Genomic DNA, 23,484 nt, shown 5'->3' with positions numbered 1-23,484 from the left:
CAAATTTCATTTTTAATTATTATATTTATATCATTTAAATTAACCCAAATTAACTTCTTAATTCGTTTTTAGGTCATTCTACATTAATTGTTATTTTATTTCAATAAATATTAATATAAAATTTATGATTAAGTCAATAGATGGCGCTTTAAACCACAATGAAGCACGCGCAGTCACTTTTTGACAGATCTTCGTTGTTCAAGTGCAGTTCTAATTCTTCAAGGATTTCGGCTTTTTTTAAGGTAAATAATAACTTTTACTCAATTTATCGTCTTACAACAACTTCATTTAACCTCAATCTATTTGCTTAAATAGCAAAAATCCCCTTTTTTATTTAATAACTTAAAAAAAGTAAATATCGGTAATGCAGGTTTTTTATGTGTCACTTTTTTGACATTAATTAAAAATCGTCTTTTTTTAATAAAATCGTCTTTATTTAACCTTAATCTACTTATTTACATATAAAGTTTTATTCTTAAACCTAATTGGAACACGAGTATAAATTAATCGACGGTAATTAAAGTGTTTTTAACGCAAGCCGGCCCCTTTCCCGGCCAATTACAAGCACTCAGCGTTTGATCGAACGTTAAATGCACGGGACAATCAAAAATGTACAATTTAAACCGTTTCTTTTTCGAATCAAAAACGCACGAACAAAATTTCGAACACTCAGTGGGGTGTCTAAATAATCCGGGTCGTTTACAATCAATTCCTTGGAGGGTTTCTTCGTTTGAACGTAATCCACCAGGACCGTAACGATTAAATGGTTTTTGAATAACTTTTTGGTCATCATCAATTAATTTTTGATTTAATTTTTGCCTAACCATTTTACTCCGTGCAGAAGTAACCTCAAATTTGTCATTTTTGACGTTTGAAGTGTCATTTTGATTCAAATTGGGTCTTTTTCGGTGGTTATTTCGATTTAAATTGATTTTGTTGAGATCTAATTGATCCGATTCGAGATTAATTCGATCGTTTTTGTTGGGTTTTGATTTTATTATGATTGGATTTGAAACGCAAGTGCATTGGGCTCCTAATTTTAATGTTAAAATTGGATTAAAATCGTTTGTTGAAGACATCGAATTAGTTTGTGGGTTGGTTTTATTAATTTTAGTAATTTTGGTTACTTTTCGTCGATTTCCTTGATTTTGTTCTTTATTTTCATCGATTTCTATAAATTTATCTTGATTTTTTAGCTTTTCTTGATCAATTTCGTAAAATTCAATCACTTTTTTATTCCCTCTTTGATTATTTTTACTTGTTTCGATTAAATATTGATTAACTTCTTCATTATTTTTATTATAAAAGTCAATTCTATTTGGTTTTGAAGTAGTTTTAACAACTTTTTGATTTTCTTGATTTAATTCTATTTCATCTGGACAATCTTTTACTTTTTCTTTAATTTTGACTACTTTAATTGGTAAATAATCTTGACTTGGTTCATTTTTAATCAAAATTAATGATTTTTCACTTTCATCATCAAGATTTAATTGAATTTGATTCAATTTTGATTTAGTTTGATCATAATTCGACTCAATTTTGATATTTTTATTTCCAATTTGATATATTGTTGTTGTAACGAAAGGAATTTGAGTAACTGGTTGTAAATAATGAAGTTTTGGAGTTGATGAGATCAAAATTGAAGGCTTTTCAACCAAAATAGGATTAATTTGATGATAAAAAGGTTTTTCTGTTATAACAACACGATTTTGATCAACAACTTTTTGATTTTGATAAACTTGACCAACATTTAACTTAGAATTCGTGTCAATTTTGATATTTTTATTCAATTTTTGTTCGAAACTTAATTGATCCGTATTTCCAGTTTGATATGCTGTGGTTTTGACGAAAGGAACTTCTTTAACTGGCTCTAAATTAAAATACTGATCAACATTTGAATAAATTTGACCACCCTCCTTATTTTTGTCAAAATTAACGTTAGAATTTGCGTCAATTTTGACGTTTTGATTCAATTTTTGCCCGAAACTCGATTCATATCCCAAATATTCATCAATTTTGACATCTTGATTCGAATTTTGATGAAATTCATCAACGTTAGAAGTGATTTGGCCAAAATCATCCTTAATTTTGACGTTTTGATTCGAGTTATAATCAAAATCTTGATTACTGGGTCGACTTTGACCGATATTTGATATTTTTTGATCAAATTCTTCAATATTTGAAATGATTTGACCTAAATTGAGGTTAGAATGATCAATTTTGAAATTTTGATTCGAATTTTGTTCATAATTTGATTGACCTTGCTCCAAATATTGACCCTGATCGAGATTTGAATGAATTTCCACCGCTTTAGGCTGATTTTGATCATTTACTTTAATGGTTTGACCTAAATTGAGGTTAGAATGATCAATTTTGACGTTTTTATCATCAATATTCGATTGATCTTGTTCAAAATGTTGTCCATGATCGAGATTTGATTGAACTCGCACAAATTGCGGTCGATCTTCCACATTAAAAGTAGTTTGACCTAAATTCAGGTTAGAATGTGAAGTTGCATGAGCAATTTTGACGTTTTGATTCGAGTTTTGTTCAAAATTTGACTGGCCTTGATCTAAATATTGATCTTGGCCGAGATTTGAATGAATTTCTACCGTTTTAGGAGGGTTTTGGTAATTTGCTTCAACATCGACTATGGTTTGACCTAAATTAAGGTTAGAATGGTCAATATTAACATTTTGATCTTCAAAATTTGATTTAACTTGATCAAAACGTTGTCCATGATCTAAATTTGTATGAATTTGCACAAATTTCGGTCTATTTTGGTTATATTCCTCAACATTAACACCACCTTGACCTAAATTAAGGTTGGAATGATCAATTTTGACATTTTGATCTTCAAAATTTGATTTAACTTGATCAAAACGTTGTCCATGATCTACATTTGTATGAATTTGCACAAATTTCGGTTGATTTTCATTATAATCCTCAACATTAACAACACCTTGACCTAAATTAAGGTTAGATTGATCAATTTTGACATTTTGATCTTCAAAATTCGATTTAATTTCATCAAAACGTTGTCCATGATCTACATTTGTATGAACTCGCACTAATTTCGGTCGATTTTGATTATATTCCTCAACATTAACAACACCTTGACCTAAATTAAGGTTGGATTGATCAATTTTGACATTTTGATCTTCAAAATTTGATTTAACTTGATCAAAACGTTGTCCATGATCTAAATTTGTATGAACTTGCACTAATTTCGGTCGATTTTGATTATATTCCTTAACATTAACAACACCTTGACCTAAATTAAGGTTAGAATGGTCAATATTAACATTTTGATCTTCAAAATTTGATTTAACTTGATCAAAACGTTCTCCATGATCTAAATTTGTATGAATTTGCACAAATTTCGGTCGATTTTGGTTATATTCCTCAACATTAACAACACCTTGACCTAAATTAAGGTTGGAATGATCAATTTTGACATTTTGATCTTCAAAATTTGATTTAACTTGATCAAAACGTTCTCCATGATTGACATTTGTATGAACTTGCACAAATTTCGGTCGATTTTGGTTATATTCCTCAACATTAACAACACCTTGACCTAAATTAAGGTTGGAATGATCAATTTTGACATTTTGATCTTCAAAATTCGATTTAATTTCATCAAAACGTTGTCCATGATCTACATTTGTATGAATTTGCACAAATTTCGGTCGATTTTGGTTATATTCCTCAACATTAACAACACCTTGACCTAAATTAAGGTTGGAATGATCAATTTTGACATTTTGATCTTCAAAATTTGATTTAACTTGATCAAAACGTTCTCCATGATTGACATTTGTATGAACTTGCACAAATTTCGGTCGATTTTGGTTATATTCCTCAACATTAACAACACCTTGACCTAAATTAAGGTTGGAATGATCAATTTTGACATTTTGATCTTCAAAATTCGATTTAACTTGATCAAAACGTTGTCCATGATCTACATTTGTATGAACTTGCACAAATTTCGGTCGATTTTCATTATAATCCTCAACATTAACAACACCTTGACCTAAATTAAGGTTGGAATGATCAATTTTGACATTTTGATCTTCAAAATTTGATTTAACTTGATCAAAACGTTGTCCATGATCTACATTTGAATAAACTTGCACTAATTTTGGTCGATTTTGGTTATATTCCTCAACATTAACAACACCTTGACCTAAATTAAGGTTGGATTGATCAATTTTGACATTTTGATCTTCAAAATTTGATTTAACTTGATCAAAAAGTTGTCCATGATCTAAATTTGTATGAATTTGCACAAATTTCGGTCGATTTTCATTATAATCCTCAACATTAACAACACCTTGACCTAAATTAAGGTTGGATTGATCAATTTTAACATTTTGATCTTCAAAACTCGATTTAACTCCATCAAAACGTTGTCCATGATCTACATTTGTATAAACATGCACTAATTTCGGTCGATTTTGCTTATATTCCTCAACATTAACACCACCTTGACCTAAATTAAGGTTAGATTGATCAATTTTGACATTTTGATCTTCAACTTGATCAAAATTTTGTCCATGATCTACATTTATATGAGCTGGCCGATTCTGAACAAAAGTTTGATCTAAATTAAGGTTAGAATGATCAATTTTGACGTTTTGATCCGAATTTTCTTCAATATTCGATTGAACTTGATCAAAATGCACCAATTTTTGTCCAAAATCGTGATTCAACTCAATTTGTTGAAGCGTTCCTTGAATCCTTTCATAATCCGCCTTATTTTTATCTAATACCTTTTCGCCCTCTTCAAATTTAATTTTGGGCTTTTCGTAAAAATATCCTTCACGATGGTCATTTTGGGGCGAATCCACGTTGATTTGAAGTTGTGGGATGTTGGCGATGACTCCACCTCGATTCAAATCGACTTTTTCTGGGAGATGAACCGTTTTTACGGTTGGAATAATCGGATGGATCGATTGAATCGGTGGGTTTTGTGGAATTCCTTCTAAGTTGGTTAAAATTGGTTCGTTTTTGTATGTTTTAACCGCCGAAAAACCACCGCCGATTATATCAACAGTCTTTCTGGCATTAAATCCGTTTGAAAATCCACCATTAAAGAACCCAAAGTTGTTAAAACTTTGAGATTTTTCTCCTGAATTTGGTTCGAATACATTTCGATTAGAATTTGGGACTAAATTTGGATGACTTGAATAGAAATTTCCTTGATTTTGATTAATTCCTTCAAAGGTTTTACCATATCTGATATCAAGAAGGTTTTTATTTGGACTTGGAATCTCTTGGGTGTCTAAAATAAAAGATTGATCCGTTTTATCGATATTCAAATTTCCCGCCAAATCATTTTGATTCAAATTTTTATCGGAATTTGATTGACCAAAATTAACTTCAAAACCATTCGAATTGACCTTAAATTGATTAATGTTGGAATTCAAATTTCCCGCCAAATTAATTCTTCCATTTTGATCAACTTTTTGGCCAAAATTAACCCCAAAAACATCAGTTTTAATGTTTGAGCCATAATTTTGAACATTCCTACCCTCATTTTTATCAAAATTAACGCCAAAGGTGCCAGAATTAACCTCAAATTGATTAACATTGGTATTTAAATTTCCCGCCAAATTAATTCTTCCATTTTGATCAACTTTTTGGTCAAAATTAACCCCAAAACCATCAGTTTTTATGTTTGAGCCATAATTTTGAACATTCCTATCCTCATTTTTATCAAAATTAACCTCAAAGGCGCCAGAATTAACCTCGAATTGACCAATATTCGAATTTTTCTCATTTTGATCAACTTTTTGACCGAAATTAACTCCAAAACCATCAGTTTTAATGTTTGATCCATAATTTTGAACATTTCTATCGTCATTTTTATCAAAATTAACCCCAAAGGTGCCAGAATTAACCTCAAATTCACCAATGTTCGAATTCAAATCAATTTTCTTATTTTGATCAACTTTTTGAGCAAAATTAACCTCAAAACCATCAGTTTTTATGTTTGAGCCATAATTTTGAACATTCCCATGCTCATTTTTATCAAAATTAACCCCAAAATCGCCAGAATTAACCTCAAATTGAGCAATATTGGTATTCAAATTTCCCGCCAAATTAATTCTTTCATTTTGATCAACTTTTTGGCCAAAATTAACTCCAAAACCATCAGTTTTAATGTTTGAGCCATAATTTTGAACATTCCTATCCTCATTTTTATCAAAATTAACCTCTAAGGTGCCAGAATTAACCTCAAATTGACCAATATTCAAATTTTTCTCATTTTGATCAACTTTTTGACCGAAATTAACCCCAAAACCATCAGTTTTGATGTTTGATCCATAATTTTGAACATTTCTATCCTCATTTTTATCAAAATTAATTCCAAAGGAGCCAGAATTAACCTCAAACTGACCAATATTCAAATTTTTCTCATTTTGATCAACTTTTTGATCGAAATTAACCCCAAAACGATCAGTTTTAATGTTTGAGCCATAATTTTGAACATTTCTATCCTCATTCTTATCAAAATTAACCCCAAAGGCGCCAGAATTAACCTCAAATTGACCAATATTCGAATTTTTCTCATTTTGATCAACTTTTTGACCGAAATTAACTCCAAAACCATCACTTTTTATGTTTGAGCCATAATTTTGAACATTCCCATGCTCATTTTTATCAAAATTAACCCCAAAGGTGCCAGAATTAACCTCAAATTGACCAATATTCGAATTTTTCTCATTTTGATCAACTTTTTGACCGAAATTAACTCCAAAACCATCACTTTTTATGTTTGAGCCATAATTTTGAACATTCCCATGCTCATTTTTATCAAAATTAACCCCAAAGGCGCCAGAATTAACCTCAAATTGAGCAATATTGGTATTCAAATTTCCCGCCAAATTAATTCTTTCATTTTGATCAACTTTTTGGCCAAAATCATCAGTTTTAATGTTTGATCCATAATTTTGAACATTTCTATTCTCATTTTTATCAAAATTAACCCCAAAGGAGCCAGAATTAACCTCAAATTGACCAATATTCGAATTTTTCTCATTTTGATCAACTTTTTGACCGAAATTTACCCCAAAATCATCAGTTTTGATGTTTGATCCATAATTTTGAACATTTCTATCCTCATTTTTATCAAAATTAACCCCAAAGGCGCCAGAATTAACCTCAAATTGACCAATATTCGAATTCAAATTAATTTTCTCATTTTGATCAACTTTTTGACCGAAATTAACCTCAAAACCATCAGTTTTTATGTTTGAGCCATAATTTTGAACATTCCCATGCTCATTTTTATCAAAATTAACCCCAAATGCGCCAGAATTAACCTCAAATTGACCAATATTCGAATTTTTCTCATTTTGATCAACTTTTTGACCGAAATTTACCCCAAAACCATCAGTTTTAATGTTTGAGCCATAATTTTGAACATTCACATGCTCATTTTTATCAAAATTAACCTCAAATTTACCAAGATTAGAATTCAAATTTCCCGCCAAATTAATTCTTCCATTTTGATCAACTTTTTGACCAAAATTAACCCCAAAACCATCACTTTTGATGTTTGAGCCATAATTTTGAACATTTCCATTCACATTTTTGTCAAAATTAACCCCATAGGTGCCAGAATTAACCCCAAATTGGCCAATGTTTGAATTCAAATTAATTTTTCCATTTTGATCAAACTTTTGACCCAAATTAACCTCAAAACCATCATTTTTTATGTTTGAGCCATAATTTTGATTCAAATTCAAATTATTTTGATATAAATTTCCCACATTTTTGCTTTGATCATCAAATTCAACCAATTTAACGCTTTTTAAAACACCTAATCCATCATAAGTATTTAACCCGCCATAAATTCCAATTGATTCTTTTGAATTTCCGCCATAAACATCGATATTAATTGATGTTGATTCAAAAGAACATCTCGCAACCATCCAAGGCCACTCGCACATTAACTTTTCTTCGTCGAAAACTAACCCAAACGGGCATCGAAATTCGTACGCGGTTAAATGATCGTCTAATCCGTGATCTAAACACGCATAAAACCATCTGCAATCGCTTAAATCTGCATAAAAACCGACTTCCGATGGACAATTAAATTGTTTTTTTGGCGCGATTTCGCTACTACCATGACACCTGGTGGTGTTTTCAAGATTTAAAGGCCAAGTGCATACCTCGTAACGTTCGTCGAACGTTAAACCGGAAGGGCAAGAAAATTGGAAAATTGTGAACGAATTTTTCGAGGTTGGGTTGTTTTTCGTTGGTTGGTAGAACTGTACGCAGCGATAAAATCGGTTGCAATCTTCAGGGTTTACGAAATAACCTTGATGGGGGCACGGAAGGTTATTATTAACTTCAAAGTTTAAATCGTTTTCTTTATAAACAATTTCGCGCTTTAAACTTTGCAAGATGGCGCCTCTTGGCGCTCGGGGTTGTTTCGACAAACTCCGATAGGTGGCGTCTAAAATTGACGTTTGATTCTGACAGTTTAAGTTTGGTGAGAGGTCTTGTGATAAATCTTTTAGTGCCAAACCGTATAATCCGCGAATTCGGGCGTATTTTGCTTTGATGTCGATGCTGATTGAGTCCTCGAATGAAATCCAATCGGTTTTGCTAAAAAAAAAAAAGAAATTTATTTTGTGATTTTAATCCTTAACCTCAAACATAGGTCAAGCAGACCTACGCTATGCGCAGAGTGTATGCGCATATATACCTTACAGTTTGAATTGACATAGTGTAGTGTGATGTGAGTAGTGTAAAACTAGTTTTATATTTAGCAGCTATGGATAAACCAGGTCCTAGCAGATTATAAATTTGAATGATCTAGATTTTGAAAATAAGATACACGAGATGTTGTTGGCTAACGAAAGGAGTGTATATTTATCAGAGGAAGAACGTGATGAAGTAGCAGATGATTCCTACCAAGATTCTGATTATATTTTATATCAGATGATGACTTCTTGGGCATAGAACCCAGATATGATAGGGGAGAGCGGGGCAAGACGGGGTAGAGGGTAAGACGGGGCTTTTGCAATTGCTGCCACGGAAGGTGTAGCAACCTAGTGGAAAATAGTTGACTAGTAGGCCGTTGCTGTGTGAGTGTCGGATAGAGCTGGCAGCCATTTCGAACAAACCATTCGGAGTGTACGCATCAAAACGTGTTTTTCACCTGTGCTGATGTAATTTTTCGTTGTTTTTAGACGTGAAAAGGTAAGTGAAGTAATTTTTTATCGTACTATTAAGTATTATCATCAGATAAAGCGTTTCTTTAGGAATAAATTAACGCATGAAATAACCTAATAGAATAAATCCTTTGTTCTATAATGTTAACCTAACCCAAAAATTGTCCCTGGGGGCAAGACAGGGTTCTCAGTGGGAGGGCAAGATGGGGTACCCCGTCTTGCCTAATATAAAATAGCACATAATACCAGTATAATATCTAATACAATTTTTAGGTTCTAGGAAATGGTTCGGACATATAAAAAGAAAACGGAGCGGGGTTCATGGAGTGAAGAATCTATGAGAAATACTGTCACGGAAGTGGTCAACGGCCGAATGGGATATTATCGAGCAGCAACGACATTTCAGGTCCCTCAAACAACACTTGAACGCAAGGTTAAAAAATTTAAATCAGAAATGAATGAGGTTGAAAAAGTTGAATCTTTTAATGTTGAGGACCAACTGGGGCCTTTGAAAGGTGTATTTACCCCAGAAGAAGAACAAGAATTGGTTGATTATATTAAGGTTATGGAAAACCGTTTATTTGGTTTGACTGCTAATGAGGTAAATCGGCTGGCATACCAGTTAGCAGTGAGAAATAACAAGCAGCATAATTTTAACCAGACTAAGGAATCAGATGGAAAGGATTGGCTTAGAGGAAACCCAAGTTTATCATTTAGGAAACCTGAGCAAACCTCCGCAGCTAGGGCCATGGCTTTTAACAAAGTTAATGTATCCCAATTCTTTGGTTTATTAGGGGAAGTATATGATCAGCACAAATTTACAGCAGATCGAATCTACAACTGCGATGAAAGTAGGATTTCTGCTGTTTCAAAGAATACTTCCAAAATACTGGCAACAAAAGGGAAGAAACAAGTAGGCTCATTATCATCTGCCGAAAGAGGGAAAACTGTTTCTGTTGAATTCTGCATGAGTGCAGCTGGAGGTTTTATGCCACCCATGTTAGTGTATCCTCGACAGCGAATGAAGCCAGAATTACTGAACAATTGTTCACCTGGAATGTGGGCAGAATGCCATGTCTCTGGCTGGATGCAGAAAGATATTTTTGAGAAATGGTTCGATAAATTTATTGTATTTTCTCAAGCAACCAAGGAGAAACCAGTCCTGCTATTGTTGGATGGTCATTCAACTCATATACAGAGTCTGACCATAATTGATAAAGCAAGGGCTAATGGTGTGGTCATTCTCTGTTTCCCACCTCATTGCACCGACAGGCTTCAGCCTCTAGATGTCTCATTCATGAAGCCTCTTAGCACATACTACGATCAAGAATTGACGAATTGGCTACGATCAAATCCAGGAAAAGTTGTTACCATGTTTCAAATTGCCGAGATTTTGGGCAAAGCCTTTCTCAGGGCTGCAACTATGTTGACGGCGATAAATGGTTTCAAAAAAAACGAAATTTGTTCTTACGAACCAAATATATTCCCAGATTCAGTGTTTGAAGCTTCTATCACAACAGACATTCCTTTAATTACAAGTGAAGCCGCTAACATTATTGTCAATAGTGACCAAGGAAGTGCTTCAAATGGCTCGCGTAAGCAGGTTATACACAGACAAACGATGGTACTGTTAACCAAGCCGGACCTAAAGAGCAAGATGCGTTTGCTGAACCTGGGTGCTCACATTGGAATAATAGTAACTCCAATAACCACACCACAAACCAACAAGCTCCCAAGAACAACACCTATCAATTAAGATCCTTTGCGGTTTCTCCTGAACAAATTGTTCCTGTTCCTCATTGCGGAAAGAAAAACATCTGGAAATCAGGCCACAAAAAAGGAAAAACTGTTGTTGTAACTAGCTCGCCTTACAAAAAAGAGCTTCTAGACAGTGCAAATAAAGTTAAGCCCGGTAAAAAGAAGGACCAAGAAGGAAAGCATGCAGAAGGAAAGAATGCAGAAGTGAAGAATGCTTCTAAGAAGAATGTTAAAAAATCTCTGTTTATTCGTAAAGGAAAAAGTGGGAAACATAAAAAAACAATGACTAACCTGCCAAAAAAGTTAAAAAAAGAAAAAAACGAAGAAGGAAGCACGTCAGAAGAGGATGACACTGCGTGTCTGTATTGTGGCCATTTCTATTCTCAGTCTACAGAAGGATGGATGTCATGCGTCTCTTGCAAGAAGTGGGCTCACTGTTCTTGTGCAGGAGAGGAGGACGAGGATGCCGAGGTACACCATATCTGTGAATTTTGCTTACAAAAGGACGATGAGAACTAAATAATAAATCCGTAACTTTTCATATAACACAAACTAAATGTTACTTGCGACTAAAATAATTATCCTTTTGAACATTTTTTTCAAACAATGTCAAGATTTTTTTTAGTTATTGAAATAAAAAAACTTATTTCAAACTTATTTTACGTTTGAAAATGTGTACATAATGTCTTTTTATACGTTATTAAGATAAATCTTTTATAAATCTGTAAAAGTAATTTAAAAAACCTATGCATTTCCTATTATTGAGCCACCCCATCTTGCCCTTCCTGCGTAGCCCATCTTGCCCTCACTATAGGGTAAGATGGGGTACTTGGAAAACCCTGAAAAAAACTTTTTTTCTATTATAAGTACTAATATTTTTTGGTCCTAATTTTTGAAATTAACTTCAGAAATACTGAAGTTTTAATTGTATTACCTCGTATTTCTATTGAGCATTTCTTACGACTACAAAAAATGTTTAAGTGCTTAAGTACCCCGTCTTGCCCTACCTTCCCCTACTATTAGGGTGAATCTCGAAGCAAATGTTGTGGAAGGAGAAACTGAATCCGACGAAGTCACATATTGTGGCAAAAATGGTTTTCAGTCAACATCAACTGAACCAAGAAGAAACACTGAAACCAGATGACATAATATCATTACAGGCGAGATTTTTAATAAATTAAAAGATGGCAAAATGTATCTTGTTTTATCAAATACATACCAACAATTAGAACTTTTTCCAAGAGCACAAGAATTATTAACTGTTAGCACTCATCAATGGTCCAATCAATATTTCAAGCAATCATGGATAAAGTATTGAAAGATGCAGATAACGCGGTGTGTTATATTGATGATATTTTAATTTGCGGGAAAAGAAACGTAGAAAATGTGTTAAACAACTACATAAAGCTGGATTTAAAGTTCGTTAGTTGAAGGAATAGCAGTTATCATGAAAGCTCTTACACCTCATGATATACACGTTGTGATGAATGCTTCAACGAGAGTAAAAAGATGTTACAAAATTTTGGGGTTCTTACAATTTATGACATGGATAAACCATTAATTTTGACATGTGACGCTTTAACAAGGTATTGAATTGGTGCAGTGTTGGCACAAATGGATGATTTCGAAAAACCAATATATTTTGGATCTAGAACGCTTAATAATGTTGAAAAGAATTATTCTTAACTGGAAAAGGAGGCTTCAAATAAATCCTTACCAAGTTTTGCTGCTGCTCTAATACAAAGGTGGGCTTGATTTGGAGAAGAGTGGGATTAATTTAGAGAAATATGAAAAGTTTATGACAATGTACTAAATGGCTGGAAAAATTATGCAGATAATGATCAAATAAAACCATATTTACTTCGACAATCTGAAATTTCCTTAGACAAGAATTGTTTGTTTTGGGGTAGAAGAGTCATTATTCCAGAAAAAGTTCGTCCGATCGCCAAAAATAGATTTTGATCTAGAAACATTAATAAGAAGTTATGACATTTGTCAAAAGGCCCAAAATGCAAGTCCTACGTTAGAAATAAATTGGCAAAAGACGACTAGGATATTTCAAAGAGTTCACATTGATTTTACGCCAAAAAAGGGAAATGACTTTTTAATTTTGATCGATTCTTTTCAAAATGGGTCGAAATAAACTTGATGAAGAGGCTACTATTAGAGTATCTCCGTTTAGTATTTCCTAGATATGATCTTTCTGAGTAGTTAGTATCCGATAATGGACTTGCAATTGATTTCAATGAAGTTTGAAGACTTTTGTCAACAAAAGGGAATCAAACATATAAAAACATCAGTAAGACAACATATTGTTTGCTTATCGAAACACTCCACAAACAACAACAGGAAGACCAAGAACAAGACTAGCAATATTAAAAGAAAAATTGGTAAAACAAGAATAAAATATGAACCTGAGGAGTTAGTTTATGTAAAAAGTAAGAGAGGAGAGGAAGAGAAATGGTTGTAAGGAAAAATATTGCATAAACACAGTGAATTGACATATTTTGTTTTAACAAACGGAATAAGAAGTTTAGTTCATGTAGAAAAACTTAAAAAAAAATTTTTGAATATGATATCAAAAATCTTTATAAGGAAAGAACTCCAGTGGAAGTTTCAGTTTTTCATTATATAAATGGAGGGTGCATGCGTGAATCCGATGCATCCGATTCAAAACCAAAATTCAAGACGCAACTGTGAGTGAAACCCCAATTCCTGATATCAAAGAGACTACAAACGATTGTGACGTAGTGTATGTATAAAAATGTATGTTCGTTAGTTAAGAAGGGAAGAGTGTAGTGTAGGAACTTTTAGTTTTAAGATGTTGGCAAGGTGAAAGAGAACAGGTTTAAACAGTAAAAAGAGAAATAGAAATAAAGCCAAAAATAATTGAATATTACAACCATACCAAGTCAGGAATTGATATTCTCGGCATCAAATGCGCTAATTATAGCGCTAAGCGCAAAACAAAATGTTAGCTTGTATTAGCTGTATTTTACACCCTAGTATAATACGACATAATATGACACAATCATAACTCAATTAATACAGAAAGCCCTAGTACTCACCAGTATCTGATGCAGAAGCAATGGGCTCAGCATCAATCCAAACAAAATCGGAATATGAAATATCTTTTTCATTCAGAGAAGGAAGCTATAATGGAGAGCATCCTCCATTGAAAGCAAAACTATTAACCTCAAAAGAAAAGTTAAATACCTAGGGGTAATACCAATAATAGACAGTAAATTAAACTGGAACTCCCACATAGACAAGGTGAGGAAAAAGGGCATTATGGCTAACCAGATCTGCCCCAGGCTCCTCAGAAGGAACTGGAAGGAAGCGCTGCTCGGTCTCACACCACTTCATTTATATATACAAAAAGAGGCAGCTTTATAAAACTGCCTTTAAGGGGATGACTTTATTAGGGATTATGATGTTGATACTGTTAGGTCTGAAATTCTCGATCAAACCTTGGAATTCGGCAACCTCAATGAAATTTCAAACCACTTGAGTCTTAAAATATTTCATGTCTCCAAAGGCTAAAAAGTCTTCAAAGGTTTCCGAAGTCGCTAAATTTGATGTCTGTACCTATTCAATTGAAGGATGATACAACATCGTCTATAATTACAGAAACTTGAGCGCTCATGACGGAGTGGTTGTCTACATAAGCAATGCTTTTACCTATAGTTGTTCAGTCGTTCAGAATCACATTACTAACCTTACTAAAGACATAGTATTAACTGCAATATGGCATCCTAGCGGATCTGTAAAGAAATTTGTCAACGAAATGTTGGAATATCTTTCGAAGTGTAAAAAATACACACATATCATTACGGGAGACATTAATACAGACCTTTTAGAAAAAAATGACCCTGATGTAGAGGAATACAAAACTATAATTTATACTTTCGACTTTGTATCATATATTAATGAGACCACAAGAAGAGTAAGTAATTCTTGATTAGACTACTATTTTGTCAAAATAAGTTGGCAAACGATATGCAAGTCGTTCGGAAAACATTATGGAAAAGACTGTGTAAATCATTCATTAAGTACATAGAGGTGCGAGAGAAATTAAGGTTGGAAAATTGGAATTTTATAAGCGAAATAAGTGACTTGAACACTATTACCGAGAAATTTATAGACGTATTGAAAAATAGCATAAAAACCGCAATAAATAGAAGCAAGAGGTCAACAAAGGCCCTGTGGAGTTGTGTTAATGATATTTGTAACAAAAAGAAAACTGAAACCAAAATAACACAGATTAATGTACAGGCTGGGGTAGTGATTGGAGATAAGAAGATGGCCGATGAATTCAATAACTATTTCAGTGAATTGGGAATAGAGTACATAATAGAATATTTTCAGGATAACATTACATATGCACAAAGTTCAATATACCTCTCTGAATCAAACTAGTTGGAGGTTGCTGAAATCAATTAAAAGTCTAAAACTAAAGAAACCCCTGGTTTCGATGAAATAAGTGCAGAAACTTTAATCAGAGTCACAGATATCCACTATCTGCAATTATAAATAGGTGTTTTGCTGCTGGTTACTTTCCAAAGGCATTAAAGATCGGAGTAATAAAACCAATATCGACCAATAACATTAATTTCAACGTTCTGTTGTTTGAAAAAATTCTAAAGCATAGTCTTGTTTTTTGATAAAAATAATGTCATTTCACCTAACCAATTTGGCTTTAAAGAAGGAAAATTGTCGGAGGACGCAATCTGTGCCTTAATCAGGAAACTATGGATGAAAAAACTTTTGACACGGTTTTTCACAAAATATTGCTAAAAAAGCTGTACCCCTACGGGATCAGAGGTCACGTATACGACATACTTAAAAACTATCTAACAGATCGCGAACAAATGATTACTACAAATGGTGTGATTAGCGAAACAAAAACAACTACATATGGTGTCCCACAAGGCACAGTTTTGGGGCCTTTCTTGTTCAGCATTTACACAAATGGTTTAATGAATCCTTAATCTGAGGGGTTTTATAGATCCCAATCCAAGGAACAACTAAAGATGGAAGTTGAAAAGGATTTCACAATAGTCAAAAAATGGTTTCAATTGAAATATCTGTCCTTCGCTTCATATAGCAATCATCTGCCAGAATTGGGAAATCTTGTTATTGATCTGGAAAGTTTTACTTCACAACCATCATCGGTAAAATATTTAGGCATAATTATTGATCAACACATCTACGTTGGGATTTACAGACTGATAACATTGTAACAGTGTTACAATGTTATGTTGAAACTTAGAGGACTAACAAGCAGATTGAGATACCTGGCACAGTTTCTAGATAAAAGACACCTGAAAGTTGTTTACTACTCCCTTGTGAGGATCGATATTTGTGTGCATTTTTCAATAAACCCTAATTATTTCCCAAACTATAAATGTTAGGTATAGGACATATCGCATATAAAAGATGTAAAATGAGACACCGAAGACGACTAAGTAATAAAATATGGAGGGTGCCATTTAAAGAAATGAAGTTATGGTACTTCCAAGTTTCGAAAAGGTAACGTGCCATAGTAAAGTGGCCAAACGTTCTAGACAGCCATACTCGGCACCAAAACATACTCCATCATGTTGCTTAAGCATGTTCTGAATCCTAAATTGATACCCCAAAAATCGAGTGTTCTCTGATTTTTTTAACAAATATCTGCTGGAGCAGATTTTTCTAGAAAAATTTGAATAACTCGAGAACGGCCGAATCAAATTGCAAAAAGTAAAGTCATTCATAAATCTTGAAAACAGACAAATCCAAATATGTAAAAATATACAGGTGTTCCATTTAAAAAAATAAAGTAGGTGGCGACTTCCGGTATAACCGAAAGTGTTAGATATTTGAAAATATTTTAGTCGAAGAGAACGCAATTGATAATACTTAAATCTGAATTTTCAAATTTGTATTTTGACCAGAATCCTGTAAAGTTCTAATGGACGGTCGTCGTGGATGACCCTGTATAGTCAGAAAGTGTTGATGTACGTACGCAGACATAGTCAGTTAATGATTCAAGTAGACCATTCCAAAATGTAATAAAAGAATAGGACAGCGTAGCCTAAATTACATAGCACCAAAACTATATTATCCGATGCCCCCAGAAATAAAAGGATTGTTGCATTTCAACTTGAGTGACGCCATAGTGAAGAAACAAATAAAAAACTGGACATTCCACGAGGGACGACGTTTTTTTTTTCTAAAATGATCAGCATCTAATCTAATTCAATGAGCACAAAGAATAGGACAAATTACACCAACCTAGACTGCACCAATGAGTTGATTGAAAAACCACATACAAGCGGTAACAATTTAAGTTTATTGCTTCTTCTTTTAACTTCTATTCTATGTTTATTCAGGAATTATTACTATATTTTTCTTTACCTTGTTATCTTTCCATAAAATGTATATTCCCTCTTTATTTTCTTTTTAATATTTTGTATTTTTTTTATTGAATAAACAATATTATTATTGATTGTATGAATCCATGTTCAAGTTTATATCATAAATGGGAAAATGTATATACAGGTGTCCGGAAATTGCGTCTATATATTTAAAGACGTGATTCTACATCAAAAATCATGAAGAAAAGTTTATATAATGTCCGGTCCGAAAATGCTTCCTAAGGGAAAGACTTAAAGATGGCATTCCAAAAGTACTTTTTTAGCGTTATCTCAAAAACGGCAAGGTTTAGAATGCCGAAATTTGATGTATAGGGATATTTTTACGTGACAAATATGATAATCAGGTAGGGCGCGCATTTAAGATACTATATTTCTTTTATCTTTATTTTTTCCGCCATTTCAAATGCATCAATCAATTCTGTGGAAAAAAATACGTAAAAAAGGTACGACTTAAAAAATTTTCTAAAACCAGTCGTTTCCAAGAAAAATTGCATTAAACGATTTGTAAAAAAACTTAAAAAATACTGGAATAATCATAATCCATACTTCAGCAAAAATTTAAGAATTATACTGGTGAAAAACCAAACTTAAGGGAATAGTCGGGAATACTTTGGTCAGAAGGTTAAAAACAGGAATTACATTGTTCAAAGTCCACATGAAGTCTGAAATTACTCTTCAGAGAAAACAAAAAATTGATTATATGAACAAGAAACCAATGGACTTGTCTTGTTATTGCACAGGACAGGAAATCACCAATACGGAAATTTTGCCAATGCAGGATAAGCACAAAAGCAAAGTAACAGCTGCAGAAATGAGGTACCGGGTGGTAGAAGATCCGGATAGATAATAAGAGGCTCCCAAAGAGATGATGGTCTATCCCCCCAGAAAGAAGTAGCTGTCAGTATCAAGAACAAAACATACATAACGTTGGCAGAAGACTAGATACTGCTTCTAAAAAACTAAATACTGCTTTCTGAAGACTAGATACTGCCGACAGATCTAAATACAGCGTCTGGAACACCAAATACTGCCTTCTAAAGACTAAAATTGCTTTATGGAGACTAAATACTGCTTTCTGAAGACTAGATACTGCTTCTAGAAGACTAAATATTGCTTTCTGAAGACTAGATACTTCCGACAGGTCTAAATACAGCATCTGGAACACTAAATACTGTCTTCTAAAGACTAAAATTGCTTTGTGGAGACTAAATACTGCTTTCTGAAGACTAGATACTGCTGACAGGTCTAAGTACTGCAAAAGAAAGATAAGATATTGTTGGAGAAAACATACATAACGTTGGCAGAAGACTAAATATTGCTTCTAGAAGACTAAATACTGCTTTCTGAAGACTAGATACTGCCGACAGGTTTAAATATAGCGTCTGGAACACTAAATACTGCCTTCTAAAGACTAAAATTGCTTTGTGGAGACTAAATACTGCTTTCTGAAGACTAGCTACTGCTGACAGGTCTAAATACTGCAAAAGAAAGATAAAATATTTTGGAGAAAACATACATAACTTTGGCAGAAGACTAGATACTACTTCTAGAAGATTAAATACTGCGTTCTGAAGACTAGATACTGCCGATAGGTCTAAATACAGCGTCTGGAACATTAAATTCTGCCTTCTAAAGACTAAAATTGCTTTATGGAGACTAAATACTGCTTTCTGAAGACTAGATACTGTTGACAGGTCTAAGTACTGCAAAAGAAAGATAAGATATTGTTGGAGAAAACATACATAACTTTGACAGAAGACTAGATACTGCTTCTAGAAGATTAAATACTGCTTTCTGAAAACTAGATACTGCTGACAGGTCTAAGTACTGCAAAAGAAAGATAAGATATTGTTGGAGAAAACATACATAACTTTGACAGAAGACTAGATACTGCTTCTAGAAGATTAAATACTGCTTTCTGAAAACTAGATACTGCTGACAGGTCTAAGTACTGCAAAAGAAAGATAAGATATTGTTGGAGAAAACATACATAACGTTGGCAGAAGACTAAATACTGCTTTCTGAAGACTAGATACTTCCGACAGGTCTAAGTACAGCGTCTGGAACACTAAATACTGCTTTCTAAAGACTAAAATTGCTTTGTGGAGACTAAATACTGCTTTCTGAAGACTAGCTACTGCTGACAGGTCTAAATACTGCAAAAGAAAGATAAAATATTGTTGGAGAAAACATACATAACGTTGGCAGAAGACTAGATACTGTTTCTAGAAGACTAAATACTGCTTTCTGAAGACTAGATACTGCCGACAGGTCTAAATACAGCGTCTGGAACACTAAACTCTGCCTTCTAAAGACTAAAATTGCTTTGTGGAGACTAAATACTGCTTTCTGAAGACTAGCTACTGTTGAGAGGTCTAAATACTGCAAAAGAAAGATAAAATATTTTTGAGAAAACATACATAACTTTGGCAGAAGACTAGATACTACTTCTAGAAGACTAAATACTACTTTCTGAAGACTAGATACTTCCGACAGGTCTAAATACAGCGTCTGGAACACTAAATTCTGCCTTCTAAAGACTAAAATTGCTTTGTGGAGACTAAATACTGCTTTCTGAAGACTAGCTACTGCTGACAGGTCTAAATACTGCAAAAGAAAGATAAGATATTGTTGGAGAAAACATACATAACGTTGGCAGAAGACTAGATACTGCTTCTAGAAGACTAAATACTGCTTTCTGAAGACTAGATACTGAAGACAGGTCTAAATATAGCGTCTGGAACACTAAATTCTGCCTTCTAAAGACTAAAATTGCTTTGTGGAGACTAAATACTGCTTTCTGAAGACTAGATACTGATGACAGGTCTAAGTACTGCAAAAGAAAGATAAGATATTGTTGGAGAAAACATACATAACGTTGGCAGAAGACTAAATATTGCTTCTAGAAGACTAAATACTGCTTTCTGAAGACTAGATACTTCCGATAGGTTTAAATACAGTGTCTGGAACACTAAGTTCTGCCTTCTAAAGACTAAAATTGCTTTGTGGAGACTAAATACTGCTTTCTGAAGACTAGCTACTGCTGACAGGTCTAAATACTGCAAAAGAAAGATAAAATATTTTGGACATACATAACTTTAACAGAAGACTAGAACTACTTCTAGAAGACTAAATACTGCTTCCTGAAGACTAGATACTTCCGACAGGTCTAAATATAGCGTCTGGAACACTACATACTGCTTTCTAAGGACTAAAATTGCTTTGTGGAGACTAAATACTGCTTTCTGAAGACTAGCTACTGCTGACAGGTCTAAGTACTGCAAAAGAAAGATAAGATATTGTTGGAGAAAACATACATAACTTTGGCAGAAGACTAGATACTGCTCTAGAAGACTAAATATTGCTTTCTGAAGACTAGATACTTCCGACAGGTCTAAATACAGCGTCTGGAACACTAAATTCTGCCTTCTAAAGACTAAAATTGCTTTGTGGAGACTAAATACTACTAACAGGTCTAAATACTGCAAAAAAAAGATAAAATATTTTGGAGAAAACATACATAACTTTGGCAGAAGACTAGATACTGCTTCTAGAAGACTAAATACTGCTTTCTGAAGACTAAATACTTCCGACAGGTCTAAATATAACGTCTGGAACACTAAATACTGCTTTCTAAAGACTAAAATTGCTTTGTGGAGACTAAATACTGCTTTCTGAAGACTAGATACTGCCGATAGGTCTAAATACAGCGTCTGGAACACTAAATTCTGCCTTCTAAAGACTAAAATTGCTTTGTGGAGACTAAATACTGCTTTGTGAAGACTAGATACTACTAACAGGTCTAAATACTGCAAAAGAAAGATAAGATATTGTTGGAGAAAACATTAAAAAGGCGCCGGCGCCCCCCAGTAGCGCCGCCTCTGTTCATAGAAGACTGTTTGAGACAGGATCTTTTAAACCTAATCGGGTGAATTGTAGAAGATCACGCTCTACCAGAGCCGCAGATGGTGAAGAAAGGATATTGGATGTAGTAGACGAAAATCCTTTGGCTAGCACCAGAAAGTTGTGCATTCAAGTTCGGCAACATTTGGATGAGAAAATTTTGTACATTTACTTATGCGGCAAATCGTTTAATGCATTTTTTAATGCAATTCTCTAAGTAGTACCTTTTTTATGTATCTTTTTCCGCAGAATTGATTGATGCATTTTTTTCTTTTGATTATCATATTTGTCACGTAAAAATAATAAATAATAATAATTTGAGATAACTCTAAAAAAGTAGTGATGTAGAATCACGTCTTTAAATATATAGACGCAATTTCAGGACATTCTGTATATACAAGGTGTTTCAGGTTTTTGTAGCAGGACTTTAATAGTCGATAGATTTTTTTAAATTAACAAAAACTTCATATACAGGGTGTTTAAGTTAATTTTTTCAATTGATTTTTATTTAATATTACACGTGTATTTCAACCGATTCTATTCAAATTTGGTATACGGAGGTTTTCTGGCATGAGAAAGACGATTATGGAGTCCGTTTTACTATACCCGGTAGAGGGCGCTCTGTAACGTATTCTTTACGGATTAAATTGTGATTTTATTTTCAAGGGGTGCTTAAACATCTCAAAAGAAGGTTATTAACGTAAAAATGTTTTAACAAAAGTTGCATGTTGTTCTTTGGGATGTTCACGATGACAAGCTTGTAAAAAGAAAAACTTGCAGTATTTGCCCATCATCAAAAATGAGAAAAACGAATTATTGTTGCATCAATTGCTCCAAGCCAATTTGGAAATGTAATAAGCAAAAAAGTTTAATACGTTGTATATTTTAATTTTTAATAATCAAGGTCTTGTAGACTTCAGTGTTTTGGGTTAATTAAGGTTAATAAAAAAATTTACCGATAAATATAAACTCCGGTTAAATCTTGATCCCTTCCTTCCTTCCAATCGCTAAATTCCCCAATTTTCTTGCACATTTCATCCCTATTAATTGATTTAACCTCAATCGCTGGGCTTCCCCGACTCGTTTCGGTTTCATTCTTCAATTTAAAATGATACCCTTGCACTGGAATTGATATAATTAGCTTCGATTCCGATAAACCTAAATTAGTTACTAAATCAACTAAAGAATCCTACAAAAAAAATTTTTTAATTAACACATCTAAGTTAAATTAAATTAAATTAAAACTCACAGTGTTTTGGACATCAAAAAGTCCTGATAACCGACTAGGATGGAAAGTAACAGCTTTCGAGTCAGTCAAAAAATCACTTTGTAGCACAAAAGCTTCAATCCCAAGCTTTTTTAATCGCTTAAAGTCGTAAAATCTCGCTAAAACGTCGATTTTCGACGGCACAGTCACGATTATTTCTAATTTTTCGTTAAGTTTGGCTCGAAGCGTTGTAATCACGTCTAAAATGTCGTTAGGGGAGGTTATTTTCTCGAATGAGTTTAAATTAAAATTTAACCCGTGTGGGTTTGACGATTTAATCAAAGAAATCGTCGGCTAAAAAACACCAAAATAATTCTTGTTAAATTTAAATGAATGTATTTACTTGATTTAGTTCGGTGATTGTGACGAAAATTTTAACTTCATGGTTTGATTCTTTTAATTTGTTGATGATTTTGGATTGGAGAGTCGATGGAACGATCACGTGCGTACACTTGCACCCCTTTAAAGTCGTTATTTCACTATAAAAGCACAAAAGTTTTGTGTTTGAAACGGTTTTTAAACATTTTTGATTGTCGGGCGAACCGGAAATTAACGCCGCCAAAATTAAGTTTAAAACGAAAAGGAAAATCATTTTTTGAAATGAATCATCCCTTTTGAGACGTTCACCGTCCGAAATGTTGGATGGAACTGACCGAAACCCAACCCAAGTGCTCTTATTTTAGTTACACGCGGTTTTTAAGAGTAACTTTTTCTTTTTTTTACTTGTCCGTTTCGTGCCTCTACCACTTTTTGAGCACATACTCAAGGTAAGAGATATTTTCGTTTCACTCATACTTGTTATATCTAAAAATTAATAGTAATAAGATTTAATAATTTATGGTATAAAATAAGTTTGATTTGAGAAAGTTGATTTTAGTCGGGGTTGGTTTAAAAAATAATCGAAAATGTTATTAAATCGATTTAGAATCGAACCGGATTTGTC

At 33.3% G+C, this 23,484-nt stretch overlaps 2 protein-coding genes across 2 annotated transcripts; one reads left to right on the top strand and one right to left on the bottom strand.

The window, feature by feature from the left end:
- The first annotated feature begins 169 nt into the window (after positions 1-169).
- On the top strand, positions 170-17,757 carry LOC139429896 (uncharacterized). Its single transcript, XM_071196220.1, has 2 exons — positions 170-242; positions 9,468-17,757. The coding sequence occupies exon 2, from the start codon at positions 9,478-9,480 to the stop codon at positions 10,948-10,950; it is 1,473 nt and encodes a 490-aa protein (XP_071052321.1). The 5' UTR covers positions 170-242; positions 9,468-9,477; the 3' UTR covers positions 10,951-17,757.
- On the bottom strand, positions 413-23,187 carry LOC111419077 (putative uncharacterized protein DDB_G0282133). The gene is made up of 4 exons (XM_023051833.2): positions 22,885-23,187; positions 22,524-22,835; positions 22,231-22,463; positions 413-8,625 (listed from the first exon to the last, which is right to left on the bottom strand). Exons 1-4 carry the CDS (start codon positions 23,131-23,133, stop codon positions 504-506), a joined length of 8,916 nt encoding a protein of 2,971 aa, XP_022907601.2. The 5' UTR covers positions 23,134-23,187; the 3' UTR covers positions 413-503.
- Between the last annotated feature and the right edge of the window lie 297 nt (positions 23,188-23,484).

This window comes from Onthophagus taurus, chromosome 5, assembly GCF_036711975.1.
Source record: "Onthophagus taurus isolate NC chromosome 5, IU_Otau_3.0, whole genome shotgun sequence".
Lineage (NCBI taxonomy): Eukaryota > Metazoa > Arthropoda > Insecta > Coleoptera > Scarabaeidae > Onthophagus > Onthophagus taurus.
This window is presented reverse-complemented; position numbering and strand designations above follow the sequence as displayed.